General features: G+C 44.6%; 1 protein-coding gene across 1 annotated transcript in view; it reads right to left on the bottom strand.

The window, feature by feature from the left end:
* Positions 1 to 21,683, bottom strand: part of cacna1ia (calcium voltage-gated channel subunit alpha1 Ia) — a 67,993-nt gene that overhangs the window by 16,876 nt on the left and 29,434 nt on the right. Inside the window, exons 9-29 of the mRNA XM_062408551.1 lie at positions 19,661 to 19,812; positions 18,946 to 19,131; positions 17,479 to 17,596; positions 17,151 to 17,306; positions 16,825 to 16,915; positions 15,193 to 15,347; positions 14,077 to 14,796; positions 13,438 to 13,538; positions 12,323 to 12,446; positions 12,018 to 12,086; positions 10,629 to 10,807; positions 10,382 to 10,508; positions 9,941 to 10,066; positions 9,725 to 9,814; positions 9,391 to 9,583; positions 8,925 to 9,076; positions 7,345 to 7,454; positions 5,513 to 5,646; positions 5,126 to 5,196; positions 2,096 to 2,174; positions 656 to 777 (exon numbers count right to left, since the gene is read on the bottom strand). Of these exons, the coding sequence (XP_062264535.1) occupies positions 656 to 777; positions 2,096 to 2,174; positions 5,126 to 5,196; positions 5,513 to 5,646; positions 7,345 to 7,454; positions 8,925 to 9,076; positions 9,391 to 9,583; positions 9,725 to 9,814; positions 9,941 to 10,066; positions 10,382 to 10,508; positions 10,629 to 10,807; positions 12,018 to 12,086; positions 12,323 to 12,446; positions 13,438 to 13,538; positions 14,077 to 14,796; positions 15,193 to 15,347; positions 16,825 to 16,915; positions 17,151 to 17,306; positions 17,479 to 17,596; positions 18,946 to 19,131; positions 19,661 to 19,812 (3,255 nt within the window). The remainder of the gene's footprint in view (positions 1 to 655; positions 778 to 2,095; positions 2,175 to 5,125; positions 5,197 to 5,512; positions 5,647 to 7,344; positions 7,455 to 8,924; positions 9,077 to 9,390; positions 9,584 to 9,724; positions 9,815 to 9,940; positions 10,067 to 10,381; positions 10,509 to 10,628; positions 10,808 to 12,017; positions 12,087 to 12,322; positions 12,447 to 13,437; positions 13,539 to 14,076; positions 14,797 to 15,192; positions 15,348 to 16,824; positions 16,916 to 17,150; positions 17,307 to 17,478; positions 17,597 to 18,945; positions 19,132 to 19,660; positions 19,813 to 21,683) is intronic.

The raw sequence follows: 21,683 nt of genomic DNA, 5'->3' as shown, positions 1-21,683 counted from the left end.
CTCTCTTGGAAATCTATTCAGTCGATGGTTTCATTTATTTTCCAACACAAACTCTTATCTGTATTAGGAATTATCTTACTTTAAACACCAGATTAGTGCAATGCACTGAAAACAATAATATGAGCTTTACCTGACTACATTCAATAATACATAGACTGTTTATAAAGAGGGGCGACGTGTCTCCTCTTCCTCACGCGATCCAGAAATGAAGCCAAAATATCCTGGACACAAACGCAACAGTTTTGCATTTGGAATCCAAGTCTGCACATGAGCCATGGAAGTGACGTCCTGCCGATACAAGTGCTCGAACATTCGTGAGTCAGTCTCAGTTGTCAATGATGACGTTTCACCGCAATATTATAGCATCAAATAACTAAATAAAACTTATAGAGAAAATTAACATTTGAACAGAAATCAAACTAGCTACAATCACAGAAACCATCTTTGAGAAAAAAAATAAAGACCTGAACTTTGACATTTTGGGACTTCAGGGAATTTATGACCTTTACAGCAGCCAGCCACCAGGGGCTGATCAGGACTCGTTGGTTTCCATTTAGGGAGCAGTCATGTCGTCCACCTTTTCATCAAGTCTGTGATTCAAACTTTCAATTTGCATCATATCCTTAAAAAACGAACATCCAGTTGAGCAGCGTACCTTCATGATGCCATTCCAGTTGTCGCCCGTGGAGACTTGGAACAAGGTAAGGAAGGCCATGCCAAAGTTCTCAAAAGTAGCGTGACGACTCATACCCTCACATGGGTAGTCCGCATTGCAAACTGAGGAAGAGAGGAAGGGGTCGGGTGGAGGGAGGGAGGGAGGGAGAGGAGAAGAGGTTGGGTCACAGATAAGACAACAGGTGAGAGGAGAAGAGAAATCAAAGGAATGTAAGATCTCAAGGTTTAACAAGTCATCGCTTCCAAAGGTCGCAGAAGCATCAACCATTTGTGTCCCTAAGCCTCCTGGATGTTTGTCCAAACAAGCCAACCCCGTGTAGACACAGTTATCAAATTAGCAGCACTGGGACAAAACGCTGTTTGTCTTTGAGCTTACATCCCAAGATAATCTCTGGAAACTGCCTCAGGAAAAGAGACACTTGCATTTTGCCACTAATCCGTTCCGGGCTCCAATAGGAAGCAGCGCTGCAGCTGCAGCAAACAAGGGAAACGTGACAGCACATCTCCCACATTCAATGTGGGTATTTTAGGACAGTACTTATGTACCAGAATACTGCGGAGTGGGTAGATTCCCTAATGGTTGTCTGACTGCAGGAGACTGGAATGAAGGGAAATAAGGAGATTTTCATGGTAAAGACAATACAAGTCTGTGTACTTCTATCTGCACTAGTGTAGTAAAATTAGTGTACAAATACCTGAATGGTTTGATGAGGATGGACATATCTCTTTTCCCTGATGTTGAGAATATTCTTATACCGTTTGCTATTCTTGTATTTATGCTCAGTTAATTCCTCATCTTCAAAGACACCAGATCTCAACCAACAGGATTTTGAGCTGACGTGTCACATGGCGCTCTCGACCTCATCCCCTCATCAAAGAAGAGAATATATTTGTGTCTGCTCTGGTGTCACATTACTCCCTGAGACACTCACTGCAGGTTTTTCCTTTGTCACCTGTCAGCAGGTTGACATTCCACTGCTACACACTGTGATGATGTGTGGACATTAGGCTCTTGGACTACACTTGGTGTAATCCTGTCATCACACTACTACATATATGCGATGGAAGGATTAATCCAAGTAGGCAATGAGATTATGTACATTATCAAACATATGGTGCATATTTAGTTCCGTGCCAGAAACGGGATAATACACATCTCCTTAAAGGTTTTCAGATTAGCATTGAGATCAAAGCCTAGCCCATCACGTGCCAACACAGAAACTGTCCGAAAGTAAAAATCTTTGAAGTAATTCTTTTGAAGACAATTCCCCTTTGAAAGCCTTAAGCAAGCTTCTTCTATTTTTTTTTTTGTGTCGGTTGATATATGTAAAAACAACACGGCATATATCTTATATAACTCGCTTAACATAATTTATATTAGGTTTAATGTGAGATGGTTCCATTGGAGCGTCCGACTTACCTAGTTCTCCAAAAAGCTCTACTCCTAAGGCGGCGTAGATGAAAAACAGGAGCATGAAGAGCAGGCCCAGGTTACCCACCTGCAGAACACACACACACACACACACACACACACATGGAGACACACACCCACACATACATACACACACAGAAAAACCTCTTACCAAGCATATGTCACAAACCATCTGACAGCATTCAAGCATATGAGACATTAAACTGCTCCCTAAAAAGTGACGAGGCTTCACGCACCGGTTTCATTCTAAAGTCAAAATCCGACACATTGGTGTTAGTTGAATACATCAGCAGGAATCATAATACAAATAATGAATGTGCATGAAACTGGTCCCACAGGACTACAACTTATTTACAGTGAGCAGCTGCTTGGCTCCGCAAACACCCGCAGAGACTCTGATAAAACCGACCCCCCCTCCCCCGCCAGTGCCGTGTGGAATTTTCAAGTTTGGGCTCATTCCACCGCAAAACAGGACACTGTTCCCACAACTTCATGGTGATGATGATATTGTACGCTTAAATCTCAGGGCAAATTCTAATCCCATTACAGGGATACAGGGCCCAGTCTCCTTTTCACAGTGTTTAATACTCTGCTAACAACACTGGGAACCAGGACATGCACCGAGATAACACTCCATGTTTTCTGAGGAGAGGTCTAGATTAGGTCATCTGTTTTCCAGGGAAAAAAATATTTAAAGAGAATTTAAAGTTCAATTAAGGAAAAATGAATTAGCTTCATGCCAGTTACAGAGCATTCTTAAAAGAGGTTCTGTGATGCTAATAAAGTTGATTACAAGACGTTGAGGTATTTGCAGCAGAGGCTTTTTGGCTGTATTTGAATGGGGTTGGCAGAGCTATAAAGATCTAGCTGTAGGTAAACAGCAGACACGTTACACACTTGTGACCATGACTGAAGGTAAATGACATCAAACAAAACCACAATCCAGACTTAGTAAGAGAAAAAACGTTGCAGATGTTTTTGCTTGTGTCTTACTCTCATTAAAATAATTAATTTCCCTCTGACCTATTAAGCTTATTTAGTGTAAGTATATGGATTGCTCATTACGTCTGTCACGGCCTATTAAATATATGAACTCCTCGTGGAGATTGTTAAGTCTTCACATCACGTTTGATATTATAAATTATTATTCAAGCAGAGATCTACCCCTGTGTGTTCGGAAGTCAGTTTTATATATTCCTTGCTTCTTTCTTCCTCCTCCTGGAGCCTTTGTTGAAATGTCAACATTCAATGGGATGTTATCGGGGGGAAAAAAAGCATTGGCAGCTTGCCACTTCATTTTCACGGTGAAATGAAGAGTAATATCGCCTCAGATTAAATATCTCGGCAGGTGCAACAGTTGCACGCTGTCGTTCTTTCCGTACCTGAAAGAACTGCACTCGCACACATACACACTGGCAGAGACCCACTGAAACTGTTTAATTAGCCCGAGTTTTAATTACCTCGCCTGCTGCCCTCGGGATAGAGCAAAGGGCTCAGTGTTAATGAGAGGGGGATCAATAGAAAAGAAAAGACAAGGAATCTGTTCTCCCTCACCTCTGCCTGCACTCCTTTCTCCACACCACCTGTTTCCCTCTGTTTGCTACGTCTTACTTTTCCTGGTCAAGTGGTCAGACTAGGTGTGTTTGTGTGTGTGTGTGTGTGTGTGTGTGTGTGTGTGTGTGTGTGTGCCTGCTTGTCCATAAATAAAGCTGTGTTTTTATCCTTGCACCTGCATGTCTAGAAGATTGCTTTTTTTTGGCTTAGTTTTTATTCAAACAGAGTAGGTTTTGTGCGGATTAAAACAAAACCACACAACCACGATTGCCCACCACTCAATATAGAGACTTTTGTCAAGTGTCACATTTCTCAGTCCACTTCCTGCCTGTGTTTCTTAAGCTACGCTAACCAGCTGCTGCCTCCAGAAACATAAATACAGATGTGGGAGTAGCATCGGCAAAAACATAAATAAGCAAAAGTTTATAAATACGCCTAAATATAACATATGTTGTTTCATCTTCAAATTTGTTTTCTAGAATCAGTCTGACTTTCTAAACCAGAAACTGTTTGAGGAGTAACTTCTGTTGTGGTGTCGGAGTCTGAGTGCTCTCCATGGTCCTGAAAGTGAAAACAGTTATGATTCCCATCAAACACTGCTGGAACTGAAAGGGCCATTCGGGTAGACATGAGCAGACATGTCACAGTTGGAGAAGCAAAGGTGTAAATGATAAAATGAATGATGTCTCAGGTCTAACTCTCAGTTCTCACTTGAACTGAAGCCATTAAGTTTTGCTTTCCATGTCAAAATGTGTATTTTGAGACTATTGAGTTCAAGTTTAAAAGATGACTATCACACAAGTTTACAAGATTTACCTTGACTTTAGTCTTTTACTTTGTGGTAATTAAATGTGGATTTCTTTGAATGTAGACAGCTGTGTCTACACGTGTTGTCTAGCTTTTTGTTCAAAGAGATAAACTAACATGCTGACCAGAGAGTTGTGTGTAGGAAAAAAGCTATTTTGAGAAAAGAGAAACAAAATCGATCAGAGCCATTGCACAAACATTGGACGTAGCCAGACAATAATTTGGAATATCCTGAAAACTAAAGAAACTGCTGGTGCACTGAGCATCTGAACAGCCGGTGACACCACAGGGCAGCGGTGAACATATCACAATCCACTTAGAGCAGAAACAAAGAGGCCACAGTTAAGATTCTGAACTCTCATCTCATATTAATATGACAAACGTCTTCAAAGCTGTTCCACAGGTTTACAAAAGAGATTGTTTGTATTTGCTCTAACACGTGTGTGTGTGTGTGTGTGTGTGTGTGTGAGTGTGTGTGTGTGTGTCAGTCCACCAGTATGTGGTATGAATGAGTCTTTTATTAGAGCTGCCTAAGGGCCAACAGAGAAAGAAACAGGGACTGGCACCACCCTGGATATTGAGAGAGAGATCGACCTACTCCCAGGTGGACATTGTGCGAGTGTTTGTGCATGTGTGTGTGCGTGTGTTTGTGTGTACCTGAGGCAGGGCTTGGACCACCGTATCCAACAGGGCCCTCATTCCTGTCGCCATCTTCAGCAGCTTCAGCACTATGTGTGTGTGTGTGTGTGTGTGTGTGTGTGTGTGTGAGTGGAGAGAGAAACAGAGAGAGAGATATTTTAAGAGTGGGGATTTAGGGGGGAAATCCCTCAGGTTCAATTACAGCTAAATAAGAAACATTAAACTGTGGAAAGGTCAGTTCTTAATTTACACGCCATGTTACACACACACACAAACACACACACGCACACACATACACACACACACACACACACACACAAATACCGTCCATTATACATGAGCTATGCTACAGCTAACAGATATGCAAAAGCAGTTTAAGGTTTTATTTCAGTGGAGTGAACGTACCTCGTGCTATCCTCAGTACTCTCATAATTCTGAGGATGGTGGGGTTGATGGGCAGAGTGGAGCTGGTCTCAATCTCCTCCAGAATGATGCCCATCACGGACAGAAGCACAATGGCCAGGTCCAACTGGTTCCACCTGGCACACACACACACACACACACACTGTCAAATTCACACTTAAAAAGCCGGAGCTGGTCCCTTGTTGGCACTTACTATAGTAATTGCAGTTCTGCAGGTGGCACGTGTGTTTGTAAGCTACCTGCTACTCTGATAACCCAGTTGTAGAGCTGGCCTGAGAATCACCCCGGATTATAAATCACACTATGCACAACGACTGCTCGCGGCTGCTGCTGACACTACATAAAAAGAGACAAAGTGCCAGCTGACAACAGTGTTATAATTCTCTCTATATCCGTCCATCTCTTTCTCATTTCATCTCTCTTTAAATCCTGGTCTGTCTTTGTCTTTGATCAGTCCAGCTTCCCCTCCCATATATGTTACCATCTGTCTCTCTCCCTCCCCTTTCTCCTCACGGACTAAAATAGGTCAATGACATTAAACTACCATCAGTGTAATGTAAACTCCTAAATCTGTATCTGCCTTTAATAAGTCACTGCATATCCCTGAAAGAATAAGACGTCTCATCACCGTGCACATTCGGGCGAGTGACAAATCAATTAGTCTGGGCTCTGGGTGAGGGATTGTGCTGAGGTGTGTGTCCTGCAGTGGTCCCACAAAGTGCAGTACAAGTTCAGTGGTAACGCATGCAGAGAAGACACACACACACACACACACACACACACACACACATGCATGAATACTGTCATCAAGATCCATTAACTCTGCTCTGAGACATCATTGAAAAATATAAGAAAACACCCAGTCCTGCATGTCAGAGAAAGTATAAAAAGATACTGGATCTGTCCCCTTATCTGCAAAAAAACTTAAATGGAAGTTTTCTTTGAAACCGCCCGGTCGTTTTAGTGTAATCCTGCTAACTAACAGAACGAGGGACAGACACCTGCAGATGAAAACATCAACTCCACGATGGAATAACCGAATAAAGTATTTTTTTGTTATTCTAATCAAACTAATATGATAAAGAACTCTCCCCATCAAAGGCTGTTACATTCACACAAAATGAATGTTTGATTTATTCAATGTTATTTATTGTAAATTAATTCAAGTTTGTTCTAGCATTATGGGATGACTCAATGTAATAAGGGAACTTGTATAAAAAAAAAATAAAGAGGACACGTCTGTTTTCTTTCATAAAACTGCTGATGGGTGGTAAAAGTCATGAAACCTGTCTGAGCACCAGAGAACGGTTCAGTCAACTTAACAACAGAACACATGAGAGCCAGCTCACATGCTCACGAGCATATTTCCTAATCCTCTACATCATTATTCAGTCCATTTCTAGTGATCAAAGCAAAAGGCGGATTTGTTCAGCTATTACACTCTGAGCTAAATAAATGTTGTTTCTGCACTATTTATAGTATATGTTCATTCAAGAGATTATGGCATGTGCCTGGAGCCGTGTTATTTATTTTAAATGTCTTATTTTCCTCCACATCATATACAGGATAAGTGACTTCGCTAAATAGACAAGAAACATACAGTAATTTTAGTGACACTGTATCTCCAACTGTCCTGAAATATAAAGCTTCTTTTTTGGCAGCAGCTAATTAATGGGGGGGGGCTTGCGTTTTCAGGCAGGACATTCAACAAGGCCCAGAAGAGAAGCCGATACGTTCACTGACATGCAGACACACTGGGAAACTCTCACACACAGTCCCACTGTCAACACGCCAGGTATAAACACACACGGTACCTTTCTTTGAAGAAGCGTCGAAAGCCGAGGGCGATGAGTTTGAGCACCGACTCCAAAACAAAAGTGGAGGTGAAGAAATAGTTGCAGTACTTCAGGGTGAGAGCCAGAGACTGGAAAGACAGGGTTTAAAAAGTGTTTGTTTTTGTGTGCGTTTGTGTGTGTGTGTGTGTGTGTGATGGTGAGTGTGGCTTATCCGCAGCATCAGCAGGGAGACACTGCAGTGTTCCTGTTGTTTGCAGAGTACAATCAAGCACGCCAGAGGCAAACACATTACAGAGCAACCTCACATTGTGTCGCCCAACAAACACATATTATTTAAGCCAAACTGTTTTATTTCCTTTCAATGTTCAGTCCAGCTTCCTGTTACTGCAGAGGCTGGATCGTATTTCTGACTACTCTCTACTCTAAAACGGAACGACAGACCTGTAGACTGTAGCAAGGGGGGGGGCAAATGTCAGGACCAACAGATGACAATTGCAGCCGAGACCTGAGATATTTATCTGATGTGCCCGGCCAGTTGTCGGAGGGAAGCTCGCTCCGCTTTAAAGGTCAAACTGGCATCTTAACGAAAGAATAATCACCTCACTCTCCCTCACGGAAAAAATAAAAAATATATAACGCCATCAGGCTTTTCCGGCGTCCATTCATCCCGACTGAATGGGCAGATACACGCACGGTGCAGCTAACACCTCTCTGACGGCAGCCCGCGTCCAATCAGCAGCGCAATCACGGCTCCTTTGTGACGCCTGCGGCTACTCACAACACGGGCTGCAGAGTCCGGACGCAGTTTCACGGTGGTTGAGCAGTCAGTGGTATCACTGTGTCTTTTTGGAGAGGTGGGGGGTTTTATCAGACTGCATGAAACCAGCATGAATTCCATTCACTGGTGATGAGCTTGAAGGGATCTGTCGAAGAAGCCTGGGTTTGTCTTGTCAAGTCACTCAGTTTTAACCACAGACTCTATATAAGGATGGACGACATTATAGATGAAGTGCCTTGATCGCCCCCTGGTGGTCGGCTGTGGCCCGGTCATAAACTCCAATTCCTCCATGTTAGTGAATGGGACAAGTCTGAGTACACATCATAGAAGGTGATTGTTTTGGTCACTTTAGCTAGTTCACACTTTTTAATTCTTTCCAGTGAGACTGGTGCCATTTTGTTTTTTGTTGCTATACAAACGAGTTGAAATGTTGTGATCGACAGCTGAGACTGACTCATGATTGGTGGAGTGTCTGTATCTACGTGACCTCAACACTGGCTTTGCTAGAAGGAGGAAGTGGAGACGCATCGTCCATCTTTATACACATTCTATGATTTCAACGTATTTTCTTTTTTTTCAAATGAACATATTTTGGATCGGGGACTAGAGGCATCCCTGTGTGCAGCTGCCTAGCATTAACCAACAGTCTACATGTGAGGTGTTTAGGCGACATCTGTAAATTGTAGCTTCACAAAATGAACTTGGGTCACATTCCCCCCCCTCTTCATGCACATGGGTCACGTGTCGCCCCATCGACAAGTCAACGCTCAGCCTGTGGGAAAGCCTGTCTTTGCACTGACAGGTAGACACTCCTTCTTACGTGATGTTGTTCGTAGTGCTCAAGGGACATGGTGATGACGTTGATGCAGATGATGAAGGTGATGATGAGGTCCAGGTAGTTGCTTTCGCACAGTGTGTGGATCATCAGGCGCACGTGGCAGTAGCTGGCGGAGTACGGCACCTTCTGGGCTTCTGTCGGTGGAAAAATACACGACTGAAGCTTTGAAACGTAATCAATTTGTACTTGTATCTTTTTGTTTCAGTTAACGACAGCATATGTCCTCTTCGGTGATGAAGAATACTGCTGAAATGATACAATGTACAACAAGTACATCTCACATTATATATAAGTTAGTTCAAAACAAACTATGATCTCTATCATGTGGAGCAGAGGATTTTTCCTCAGAAGACCTGTCACCACTTAGATCTGCATTTCTGAAGAACAATTTTATCATATTTTACAAACTCTCTCTCTCTCTCTCTCTCTCTCTCTCTCTCTCTCTCACCCCTCCTCATCTTTTCCGACTTCCGCAGACGCTTCTCCTCTCGCCTCTTGCGCTCCGCCTCCTCCTGGTTCTGGCGGCACTTGTGGAAGTTCTCCACCACCACGCCGACAAACATGTTCAGGACGAAGAAGCTGACGATGAGCAGGAAGGAGATGAAATACAGCAGCATCCACGGGTTGTTGTTGGTCACCGGCTGGGGATTGAGTGGTGTATTTGTTCAGGTAGAATTATATGACAGGAAACGAAGGAAGTGAGAAACAAACACGGAGATGAGAGGAAAGGAAAGAAGATTTTTTTATGGAATATCATTTTTGTGCAGATTGTATCCGGGTACCTGTTGGTCCACAGCAACAGCATCCAGGCCGTGATACATGATGTTAACCCAGCCGTCTTTGGAGGCAAGTACAAACAGGGACATCAGAGCCTGGAAAACAGAAGCCAGAGAAACAGATAGGTAAAAAGAAATTCTTAATTTATGTAGAAGTCTTTTTTTCTGCTGTGCATGCAGGAAAAAAACACAACACTCAAACAAAATGCACACAGCACTAACCTGTCCCAGGTTGTCAAAGTTGTACTTGTGGTGAGCCCACTTGTAGTTGGCTTGCAGACAGTCAGACTTGTTGGTAATGTTCTTGACGTCTGGGCCGGAGCAGTAGAAGAACTTGCCTTTAAACAGCTGTCGGTAAAAGAACAGGGACATCTATCTGTTACTGCTGTTACTCATAAAGAAACAGAGGAATAAGCCTTCACAGCCTTCCGACTGAGACATGAAAAGATGCTCTTGAGTGAAATAATGAGCTGGTCAGAGATCAGCGCAGCTGACAATTTTCTGAAGTGATGAAAGAAGAGGGAAGACAATGGAAGTTAACTGAAAAGAGAAAAATTAAGAATAGCTTGTGCGCTTCAAAGAGATAGGGGAGAGAGGGAAATAGAGTATTTAAAAAAAACTCATAATGGGAAAAAGTTAACATGCTATTAATTTGCTTGCTACCTGTACACCGAGAATACCAAAGATGATGAAGAAAGCACAGCAGATGAGGACGATGTTGCCAATGGGCTTGAGGGAAGTAATGAGGGTCTCCACCACCAGCTTCAGACCCGGAGCTCTGCTGATCACCCTGCCGAAAGAAGACAACAAAAACAGAGATAAGAATCATTGTGTCTGTGTATAAAGATGAACGACATTTCTCGTCTAACATGTGGTGACTTCTATATATTTAGTCAACCCTCGTCCAAACCTGAGAGGACGCAATGTCTTGAGCAGCCTGAGGACTCGAAGCACCCCCAGGATCTTGGCCCCGCCCGCCATGGACACAACGATGTCGATCAAAGACACAAACACCAGGAAGCCATCCAGGATGTTCCAGCTGCTCCGCAGGTAAGCCTGTTCCCCCACATACAGACCCATGGAGACCACCTGAAGAAGGGGAGATGAAGAATAAAGAGCAGGGACTACACTTACTTCACAGCTGCGTAAACACAATTAGAAGATATATAGTATGTGTATTGTTAGTTTCTGAAACAACTCTGTAAAGTAAACGGTCAAATTTGAAATCCAATAATTTAAAATGTGGCACGAAATGAAAGGGAGTAAACGGGTACCAGTGTGTTTGATATCTTATTATTATTATTATTTGATATAATGTTGCACTGCCTGTGAGTCCACTTGATGGTACTTCTTTCTGCTGTGAGTTAAAACAGTGAGAGACACATGTGTCACATGCTCCCTGTTACTCATGCACAACCTGATTCAGGGTTAACGAAGCAGCAGTGGAGGCCGTGCGTCTGACATTTGAATCTGTTTGTCAAGTGTCCGGCGAAGCTTCAGGGGGATTGTGGGGGTTAGAGTACAAACATGTTGTCAAGCCGTTTGAAAGATCAGTGTCTGGCAAACACAGCGGGTCTGAATGCTAAAGAGTCAAGTGAATGCACAGTGCAATGCTGTGTTTGCAGCTGCCTCATGAAATCATTTCAGTAGTTCTGCACCTTGACCAACTCGTCAGTCCTGCTAGGGTTTTTATTTAGTCTTGCAACCAACAACAAACTACGCTGGAGTCCTACTGAGGGATGAAAAAACACACAATGGAGACAAGGCTCAGACAGAGACATGGAGGGAGACGTGCGCGGCTCAGCCAGGGTTCTGACAAGCCTGTAGCTCATTGACGGGCTGTGATTGGTTAATGATGGTCCACTTGTCCCGGAGCCCTCTGCAGAGAATGTAAAGACAATGGCAAAGAGAGGGAGAGCAAATAAATGAGAAGGAACTTGAAAGGGTCTGAAAAGGGACTGATGAGAACAGAGGGAGGTGAAAACCGACTTGAAAAAGAAGCAGCTGGAGACTGGCAGCATCCATAAGAGAAGACTTGCCACTAATTAATGACATTGTTTAATTCCACTCTCCTCCAAAGGAACATGGAAACCGCAATGAGAGGAGGGAAAGCACTGAGGCGGAGTCAACTCGATGTGAGAGACACAAAACTGGAAGACAAGGGACAGACAGACAAAAACTAAAAATACCCCATTGCAGAGTCAAGCCTCCGCCAACCAGAGGTGTCTCAGGCTCCGTTCTATTTTGCATGTGATGTCATGTGATGTCTCTGTGACCTTTGACCTTTGTAAAATGTTACCTTGAGTGTCATCTCGGTCACAAAGATGGCCGTAAAGATGTAGTTGGAGATGGTGAGAAAGATTCTCTCCTGGATACACAAACAGGAGAGGGAGAGAGAGGGGGAGAGAGAGAGAGAGAGAGAGAGAGAGAGGGAGAGAGAGAGAGAGAAGATGGGGCAGTTAGGGGTAGTAAAAGTTTACTCACTGATCCTTTTTGATAGTAAAACTGAATTTATCCTGAGAGAATAGAAAAAGCAGCTGTGCAAAAAATGGCACACACACACACACACACACACACACACACACAAAGAGGCGATGGACTTACGAAGCTGCCCTGTAATATCTTGGGCCTCTCCAGAGCTACCGTGATGCAGTTCGAGAAGATGAAGGCCAGGACCACATAGTCAAACAGCTTATGGTCTATAATCGACTTGCATATCCGCCTGAACCTGGAGGAGAGGGGAGGACAGGAGAGGAGAGAGAGAGAGCAGAGCAGAGCAGAGGAGAGGAGGAGAAAGGAAATTAGACAGCGAAAAAATTAAAATCCCTATTTCAAAAGTGCCTTTAAAATGGGGGGGACACTGCTAACGTCTGGCAACACAATGTCCAAAACAAAATGTAACACCCTCTTCCATCCAATCGGAATGGGAGCCAAGTTCCCTCACAGCGGACGGGAGCTCCCTCGCATCTTGGCGAGTAAATAGCGTCGTTCAGCCCCATGTTTACATTGCTCCTAATTCAAAACAAATGACATTAACAACTCTCTCAGAGGCAACCGACTCCTGAGTGCGCTGCTCTGCTTGGATAACAGAAGAGGGGGATAAGAGAGGAACAAACGGAGAGAGAGATAGAGAGATGGGACACACAAATACTGAATATGTATTTCGGAAACTTCATATGTGACACTGAGTACTGCCAAAAGCAATTAACTACCTCCACCGCAATGTTTACTGGAACAGATGAGAAGACACAGAATGAATCAAGAAATGGAGCCATCAAATTTATTCTAAACTATTTTGGAACACGGGACACATTTAACTGTCTTTTAGTTAAGACTGGACTGAGTGTCTTCCTCTGACGCGCTCCTGCCAAATTGAATGAATTACCTACAGTAATGCATATAACCCCCGGGGCACGTTTCTTTCTCTAACAGGAGGGGGCAGTGTAGAAAATATCCCTGTGTTCTTTACAAGGTGCTGATCGACTCTCTTAATGTAGTCCTTCTCTGTGGAAGCTTGGCAACCCCTGTCCTTCGTATTGATGGGATTGGGAACAGGAGCTTCCCACCCATCCTTAATTATGCTCTGGTGAGACGGTGCACTTGATAAATTAACATGGCTGCCAACATTCGGCTGTGAAAAAGAGGGAGAGTTTCCACTTTTACCCGTACAGACCACATGATGGTTGAGGACGTGTCTTGGGTTTAAGATGATGACTCACTTGTTCTGTGGGGAGAACAGGAAGACGGACCAGTCCTCTCTGCTCTCACACCAGTCGGGTCTGTACGCCTCCAACGTCTTCTGGATGCGGAAGCACAAGCACTGCAACAAACACATTATCAGCACAAGTCGCAGGCTCATACACAACGCACGGCAGTAAACACACAACGACACAGAGACACTTCCTGTTTGGACTCCCGTTCGGAATTATTTACAAAAAGTGAAACACGTCCATAGGAACAGCTCGGAGCATCTTCCAACGCCGCCATCTGTGACGCTCTCTCCCCCGCTGTCTAAAGAGTCCTTTCTAATTAACCTTGTTTCTCTTGTACACAGACTTGTTTACAATGAAAACAATGGGGCTCCCATGAGTGCAGGCTTTACACAAAGTACTCGAAGATCCTACACGAGACAGCAGGAGATTATTGTACGTGTGAAATCCTGAGCTTCAACATAAAAGCCAATGATTCGGTTACTGGGAATCACAAGGAAGAGATTGTGTTTCTCTATATGTTACATACTGTTAGAGTGATGGTAGATGACTAAAATATTACTTCACTTTCTCACCATCTTGTCCTATTGCTGCTGCTGTTTGATTCCCTCCCTCCTTCCCTCACTCAAACACAAAACAGGAACCTACATATTCAATGTCATCGTCCAGGTCCTCCCGGTCCTTGCTGCGGGCGTTCACCTGGGGGAAGACGTCAGTCCTCAGCTGCCTCGGGGGGTCCGCCCCTCCGGCCTGCTCGGTCTGGTGTCTACTTTGGGGCGTCTTCCCGTTACAGTCCTGGTGGACCCCTCCCAACCCACCCACACAATCGAGGCCACCGCCACCACCTGCGCTGATTATCATCCCACCAGAGACGCTCTTCTTCCTGTGGACTGTCATGGGGAGCGGGAGGTGGTTTGGTGGCGGCGGCAGTGGTGCAGGGTGTGGGGGTCCTGGCACCTGCAGCAGGTGGGGCAGCTCCAGTGATAGAGCTCTGCGGTCCCTCCTGGGTACAAAGGGACCTGGGAGCATAGGGTTGGGGAGGTGAAGAGAGTGGGAAGCCCCAGCGGGAGGGGAGAGCAGAGCCTCCTCCTCGTCCGGGTGGACGCCATGGAAGTGTCGGTGCGGGGATGAGGAGGCCCGGGGGCCACGGATACGCAGGCTCCCTCCAACCAACCCTCCCAGACCATCTAGGCCGTAGCCATAGAAGGGCCTTGCGGAAGTGGGGGTGAAGGACGGACTGGCGCAGGGAGATGAGGAAGAACAAGGGCGGCCCCCTCCCAGGCTGTTCCAGCTGGAACGACGGGCCCACAGGGCCTGAGGGTGGGGGGGCAGCGTGCGTCCCCAGTTGTGGTAACGCCGAACAGGATACTGAGGGACAAAGAGACAGACAGAGAAACATGTTGAGTCTGGATCAGCTTTCACCCTCTGGTTTAATAACAATAATAAATAGAGATCCACATATATTTGATAATAATAAGGAAGAATAAAGCAACATAATCATATTCTACTGATTACACAAAATGTGTGAGAGCAGCCCATACTTAAATTTGTAGTTAATTAAAGAGCGTGGCATTTAATGAGCCAATTAAAGACAATTATCGTCCTTCAAACCAATAAAGCCTTACAAAATTATTTGAAATACCCCTAAAAAATACAGACATGACCCAACAGGTGATGGAGTCCAAACGAAATGACCAGTCAACCACTAACAAACTGCAGCTATGTGTTTCCAGCCTGTCTCTCATTACGGCCATTCCCACTCACCACAGCCCTCTGCTCCAGGTTGGCCCTGCCAAGAGAAATAGCGCTATTCTTCCTGGAGCCAAGAGCAAAGGTCAACCTCTCTCCTGGAAACAGACCAGCAGGCAGGGAGGACAGGTCCATGTGCCCATTGGGGGTCAGCGTACAGATCTTTGGGTCTGAAGGACAGAGGGAGTGGAAAGAAGAAGACATAAGGGGAATAATGAGGAGAGAAAGAAAGAGGAGGGGTGGGAGGGATGAACAACACATTTGAATTCACAGGATTTTCATTTGGATCTGCAGCAAATTGCACACACTCCTAAATATCAGTCCCCTAAACTGTTAAAGACTGTGATCCGCCTTCGATCCCACCACCATCAAAGTGTTTGCGTAATATTGCAAACTAACGAACAAACGCAGGAACCAATATAACCTTGTTGGCGGAGGTAATGAAGGAAAGACCATTAAACAACAAGTCATTTCCCTTTGTTTGTTCTTCTCTGTAGCTGTCACCCGAACAAAACTTTGTATTCTTCATCAGTCAGCACCATTAGCATCCAGAAACAAGGTTACGCGCGGCTCAGAGAGACAGAGGAAGGATTCATTTACACCAAACCAGCTCACAGGAGTCGGCGGGGAGAAGTGGTTCCCATTAATTACCAAGACTGTGGCGGCCCGCCATTGTCCAATTTGTCCTGCCGCAGAGCCGTAATGATCCACTCTTCTTTTTTCCCAAACATTTCTCATAATAACACAAATGATCTCTGTTTTGTGCTGCGGCTTCATTCTCTTGGTAGGTATTTCTATCGCTGTGCGCACTGCAGTTCTCAGCAGGCAAACACGGCAGCTCTCTCTGTGCACGGCATGTGCACGTGTATTAGTGTAATGCATGCCCCCCCCCCCCCCCCCCCCCCCCCGCCGCCTGCACCCCGCAACCCAGCAACCCAGCAGCCACCGACATGGATTGAATCACATTCGGTGGGAAACACTGGAGGAGACTTGTCAGAAGTAAAAAAGAACATCTGCCAGCTGTTTTTGTCCTTTCCCAACATGTTCATAAAGTGTTTGTTTGTACTTGAATGGAACAAAGTAAACTGACATTTAAAATGTATTTTTGGGTTCAGGGGAACAGCGAGCCCCCCCCCCCCACGGAGCGCAGCTAAATGCTGCTCCACCCTACACTGCTCAACAGCATGGTGCTTTGGAGAGTTCACTTTTGTTATGCCCACAGGGAGAGTAGGGGAGGGGGATGGATGGAGAGGTGGCATCAGGCATGCATTATTAAAGGTCTGTGCAGCTCACATTTCAGACTGCTGCTCGGCAATGTTTGTTGGAATCGGGCAACATGTCTGCCGCCCGGGGCACAACTAAACAACCTGAATGCTGAAAGGTTAGAGGATTGGGTTCCTCTTTAGCCAATAAGATGTGACTATTTACTAAGGGAACCGTGTGAGATAATGATTGGTCTAGAATAAATATTTAATGCAACAATTCTGTGTGTTTGTGTTTCTTTTTACAATGGACCCCTTTTTCACAGCTGCCACAATCTAACTAGTTCATGCAGTAAATGCTCCTTATTTGAAAATTTCCCCTCAAGGCGGCTCCTGAGAAAAGGGACGGACGGATGGACAAATCAAAAAACGCCTCCGGTCAGACCTGAGAGCTGCAGAGAGTCTTTCTGCTTTTCTGTGTCCTCAAAATTACAGGAGGACCTGTCATCTTCCGAGTGGGAGCGGTTTGCGTCGCCCTGTATCCAGGAAAGTGAGAGAGAGAGAGAACAGAAGGAGAAAGACATGCAGAGGGAGGCAGAGAAGGAGAGGAGGTGAGGAAACAAAGAGCAGGAGAATAAGACACAAGTGTAATTTCTGATACTTATGAAGTCTTAAGAAGTTAATGACTAAATCCATGATGGATTGATAAAATGGATAGATTTTTTGAACTGCTAATGCCCTAAATCTGAGGATGAGAAAAAAAGGTCTTACCTCAGCTTGGAAGCCCTCAACCAAGATGGCGACCAGTAAGTTGAAGAGCACATAGTTTCCAAACGTCATGAGAGCCACAAAATAGAGAGCAGCAAAGGGGGAGGTGGCGGCCATGCCATTGTAGAGCACCATGTTCCAGTCCTCCTGAGTGAGAATCTGCAGGAAATAGACACACAGTGTGGAGCAGGGAGACACACACACACACACACGGACAGACACACAAACACATGTGGATAGAGATGGAAATATTTTGCACGCCCTCACGAGCAAATCTGTACAGGTTGTGATATGAAAGTGTTAAAAGTGTGTGTGTGTGTGTAATTTGTACCTGAAAGACAGTGACAATGGCCCAGAGCAGGGAGTCAAAGTTCTTCCTGTCGGGCACCGTGTCTCCGGCCTCTGTCTTCAGACTGAACTTGCAACCAAATATATGCATCCCCAGGATACTGCAACACACAGGAGAGACATTAACATAACAGATTCAGCTGCACATCCTGTCATAAGAACCAGAAGAGAGTGCCTTCATGCTGTTACGTTGCATGTCAGCGTTTCCCATTAATTACAGAGAGTAGGACGGCCTGCTTCTTTGATAATATTTTTTTTTTTACACCTCTCCTTAAAACAAAACACAGCACAAGACTCTAAATTAGAGATTAAAGATTGCTAATGTAGTGTTTTGTGCGCTTGCTTTTTTCACAGATCTGTCAGCAGCACATCACCTTAACTTATTTTTGCCCTTCTGCCACTTTCAGTCACACAAACACATTCTGATATATGTGAGCAACAGGATGAATCCAAGAGAGTTAGGACCCTTCTTGCCATATCTCTAATTCTGATAATCAAAACACTAACTTTATCTCTTTTAAAAACAATATGGTTCAGACCATAAACTGAAGACACGCACAGAAACAGACAAACTCTCATCAAATCAGCATAACCACCGCAATCATCTCTTCAAGTTTTTACTCTAGCATCTGCTTCCGGCTTGTTTCCTTTCAGCGTCGACCATCAGTTTGCTGCTGTCACTGTGGAACCCAGTCGGCGCCGTTCACATTCTCACCCGTCACTTTCTCCGGAGTGATTTTGAAGAGGTTTTAAAAGTCTCAGCCGAGAGGTACTTTGCATTAATTGCCCCCAAAAAGCTCCAGCCGCTTGATGCAGAAACAGCAGTGGCTCAGGACGGCATTAGCAGACTAAAAAGCTCTGATGCCACCTGTACATGTAAAAGAGGCAGGTTTGCAGGGACGCGTGTATACACACACACACACACACACACATTCGCACCTGGCAGAGTGACTGGTAAGGTTCTTTACTGGATTCGGGTGAACCTAAAGCACTGCTAATGGCGTATTTCTTCTAAAAAACATCATATACTCATGTTAGACTAAATTCATCCCTGTGCTATTTGAGACCGGTCTCCAGGTGCCACTTTGATAGCGGCGGTTTTATTGTTATCACTGTTCTTTGGCCCGAAGCCTATCTGTCATATTTAATGGAATTTAAAATGTTTCATGCAGTCAAACGCTCTGACGTAATGTCGGAGAAGAAGACAGGTTAACGAAACAATCCCTGACACCGATGAGAAAGCAAAACTTTTGTGTGTGTGTGATTGGGGGTGGGGGGGTTCAGCCACTGCATACACAGCATTTGCATACAGTACGTAACAGCTAATAAACACCACGATCTCTCTTCTCTCTCACTTTTTATCCGCACATCTCTGCCCTCTAGTTTTCTAATTTCCTTTCTCTGAGTCACACTCCACATAAATCTGTGCCCCCCCCCCCCCCCCGGTTACCTGAAGATGAAGATGAACAGCATGAGCAGCATACAGAAGGTGGCCACGTTGTCCATGGTCTTCATCAGCACCACCAGCTGCCGCCTCAGTGCAGGCATGAACCCCACCAGCTTAATGACCCTCAGCAGCCTGAAGGTCCTCAGCACTGACAGGCCGCCGTCTGCTTGGCCGATGATCTCACACACACTGGGATGTGTCATATGGGAGAAAGGGAGAAATTGGAGAAATTGGAGAATTGGAGAAGAATATGAAAATGATGGAGAAAAAACATGTGTATTGCTACAACCGGGGAGTTCGATTTAAAAGATGAAATCAATGTTAACATTCCCACACAAGGGAAACTCTTCAAACTGCTTTGGATGCAATGTATTCAGTCAGTACACGTTGTGACAGCTGATGTTGTGTTTTCAGAGAGGAGACATTTGAAGCTGCATACCACAGCTCTGAATTTGGTTTTGGGGCTTTAATATAGAGTTGAAACGATAACTTGATCAGTTGATTGTTTAAATATTAATCTGCGACTATTCTCCACATCCCAGTTTAGAGATGAGTCTATGTTTCTATTGTTTTACATAATAGTAGATTAAACAATATAATTTTGGACCATGCAGATGTTTATAACATCAATTTGATATTATAAAGGGAAATATTAACTCTTTTCTGACGTTTTGTGGATAAAACATCCATTTGACTAATTCTAAAGCAGATTACAGACCTGATGATTACAATGATCCCATCAAATATGTTGTAGGGGTTCCTCAGGTACTCAAAGAAGCCGAACGCAGTCAGCTTGAGGATCATCTCCAGCGTGAACATGCAGGTGAAGACGATGTTGCAGATCTCCAGGACGTTGGTCAGCTCCTCGGGCTGGGTGGAGGTGGGTAAGGGGTGGAGGGAGGTCAAAGAAACGGCAAAACAAAAATAAAAACATCAGGTGAGATGTGGGAGCGGGATTAGAGCGAAGGTTAGAGGAGTAAACTTTCTAAAAGCAGAGAACTGAGAGAGACACAGACATAAAAACGTAACTGATATTAAACCACTGCTTTGCAATCTTGGCTACGGCCACAAAAGATGCGGGAGGACCGGGGAGAAAAACAACAATGTACCCGTCACCTTCCTCCGCCTGTGTTTAAAAATGCTGTCACTCAGACTGTCAGTCACTCACAAAGAGAAATCTCTTGTAACCTGGCAAATAGAATCAGCACACGTGTCTTATTTTACAAAGGAAATAGAGAGAGAGCGCCATTAGAGCAAACTGTAAAGGTTAAAACTCTTGTTTTTTGTAGAGTCCGACCGATATGGATCCTCGGTGGCCAATGCTGATATTGATGTGGATATATAAAATATCCAATAACGATATATCCGCCGATAAAAAAACTATTGTCACTGATTCCTAAGGAGTTGATATCAAAACTTTATCAAAAGGAAATTGAGGCTTAATATTTCACAGGTTAACCATAAACTTCATCATAAATGACTATAAACAAAAGTCTAGTCTTTATTTTACATAAACAAATATATCTTAATATCAGTGAAAGGCTCATATCGGCTGTCCTTCTTTGACCAGCCAATAAACGGGTCATGCTCCTGTTTTTTTTTGTTTTTGTTTTATCACAAGATGTTTAAGTGAAACTTTAAAAAACCTCTCATTTGCAAATGTGAACAGTAAAATGAGAAATAGGACGGAGAGGGTAGAGGGTCACACAACTTGGTGTCTGAATAGGAGGATCTTATCTGGAATCGGCAAAGGATTACACAAACACATACAAACCACTCACACACAAAAGAAACACAAACTCATCCTCCGGTCAATCCCGGGTTTATTTCCATTTGTATGTGCGCGTGCGTGTGAGACTTGATGTGTGTGATGCCGGATATGGATCAGATGCTTTCACCGATACCCCCTGTGAATTTCAGTTTCTAAGCCAGAGGAGAAATATCCAGTTAGCCGAGCCAAACCTAGCAAACCATGTCAGAGAAAACCCCCACTCTCAATCCTCCCATCCTCTAATCCGCTCTCTCTCTCAGTCTATCTCCACCAGCTCCCTGGTTCCATCCTTTTTTTATTCTCTTTCGGAGTCTCATTATCAGGCAGGGCCATCTATTCCCAATCGATATCCGGCTGTCTGTCAGGGGAGGGTGTATGGGATGGGAAGATCCCGGCTGACGGAGAAGGAAAAGTGGAGTAAGCGGAGGGATTATATGGGAGCAGAGGATGACACGATGGGAGGGGAGAGGAGGTGAGAACGAGTAAAGAATGTAAAAGGGACGGAAATGGAACTAATCTGACAAAACCAGCATAAATCTCTTGAGCTAGGTGTTAACTGGAAGATTACAGTCTGAGAGTCAGGAACTGGGAGCTGGACAGACCAGTAGACGACAGGTTGGTTTAGGTAATGGCACGACAGCTATTAAAACCTCATTGTTGTCTGCCTCCACCACCAGTAACCTTGCACCTTGGTCTTTGTGGACCAAAGCAAATCTCCTTTGAGTCAAGTTTCCTCCCTCCGCTGTTGGCTCTAACCTTGACCTGTGTCCAGAGCGCTCTCACCGCTCGACAGGACAAACACAGGATATGAGATTTATCGCTATTGACAGAACCATCACATCCCCTGACATCACACTTTAACTCAGACAAAACACCATCGTCCCACCCTCCCCTCGCGCTCTCTCCCTCCTCGCTGCTTCCCTTCTTCTTGCCCCATTACCTTTTATTCCCTCGCCGCGTTTCTCCTCAT

The sequence above is a fragment of the Platichthys flesus genome, chromosome 16, assembly GCF_949316205.1.
Source record: "Platichthys flesus chromosome 16, fPlaFle2.1, whole genome shotgun sequence".
NCBI lineage: Eukaryota > Metazoa > Chordata > Actinopteri > Pleuronectiformes > Pleuronectidae > Platichthys > Platichthys flesus.
Note: the sequence above shows the minus strand (reverse complement) of the source record. Positions and strands in the feature narration are given on the sequence as shown.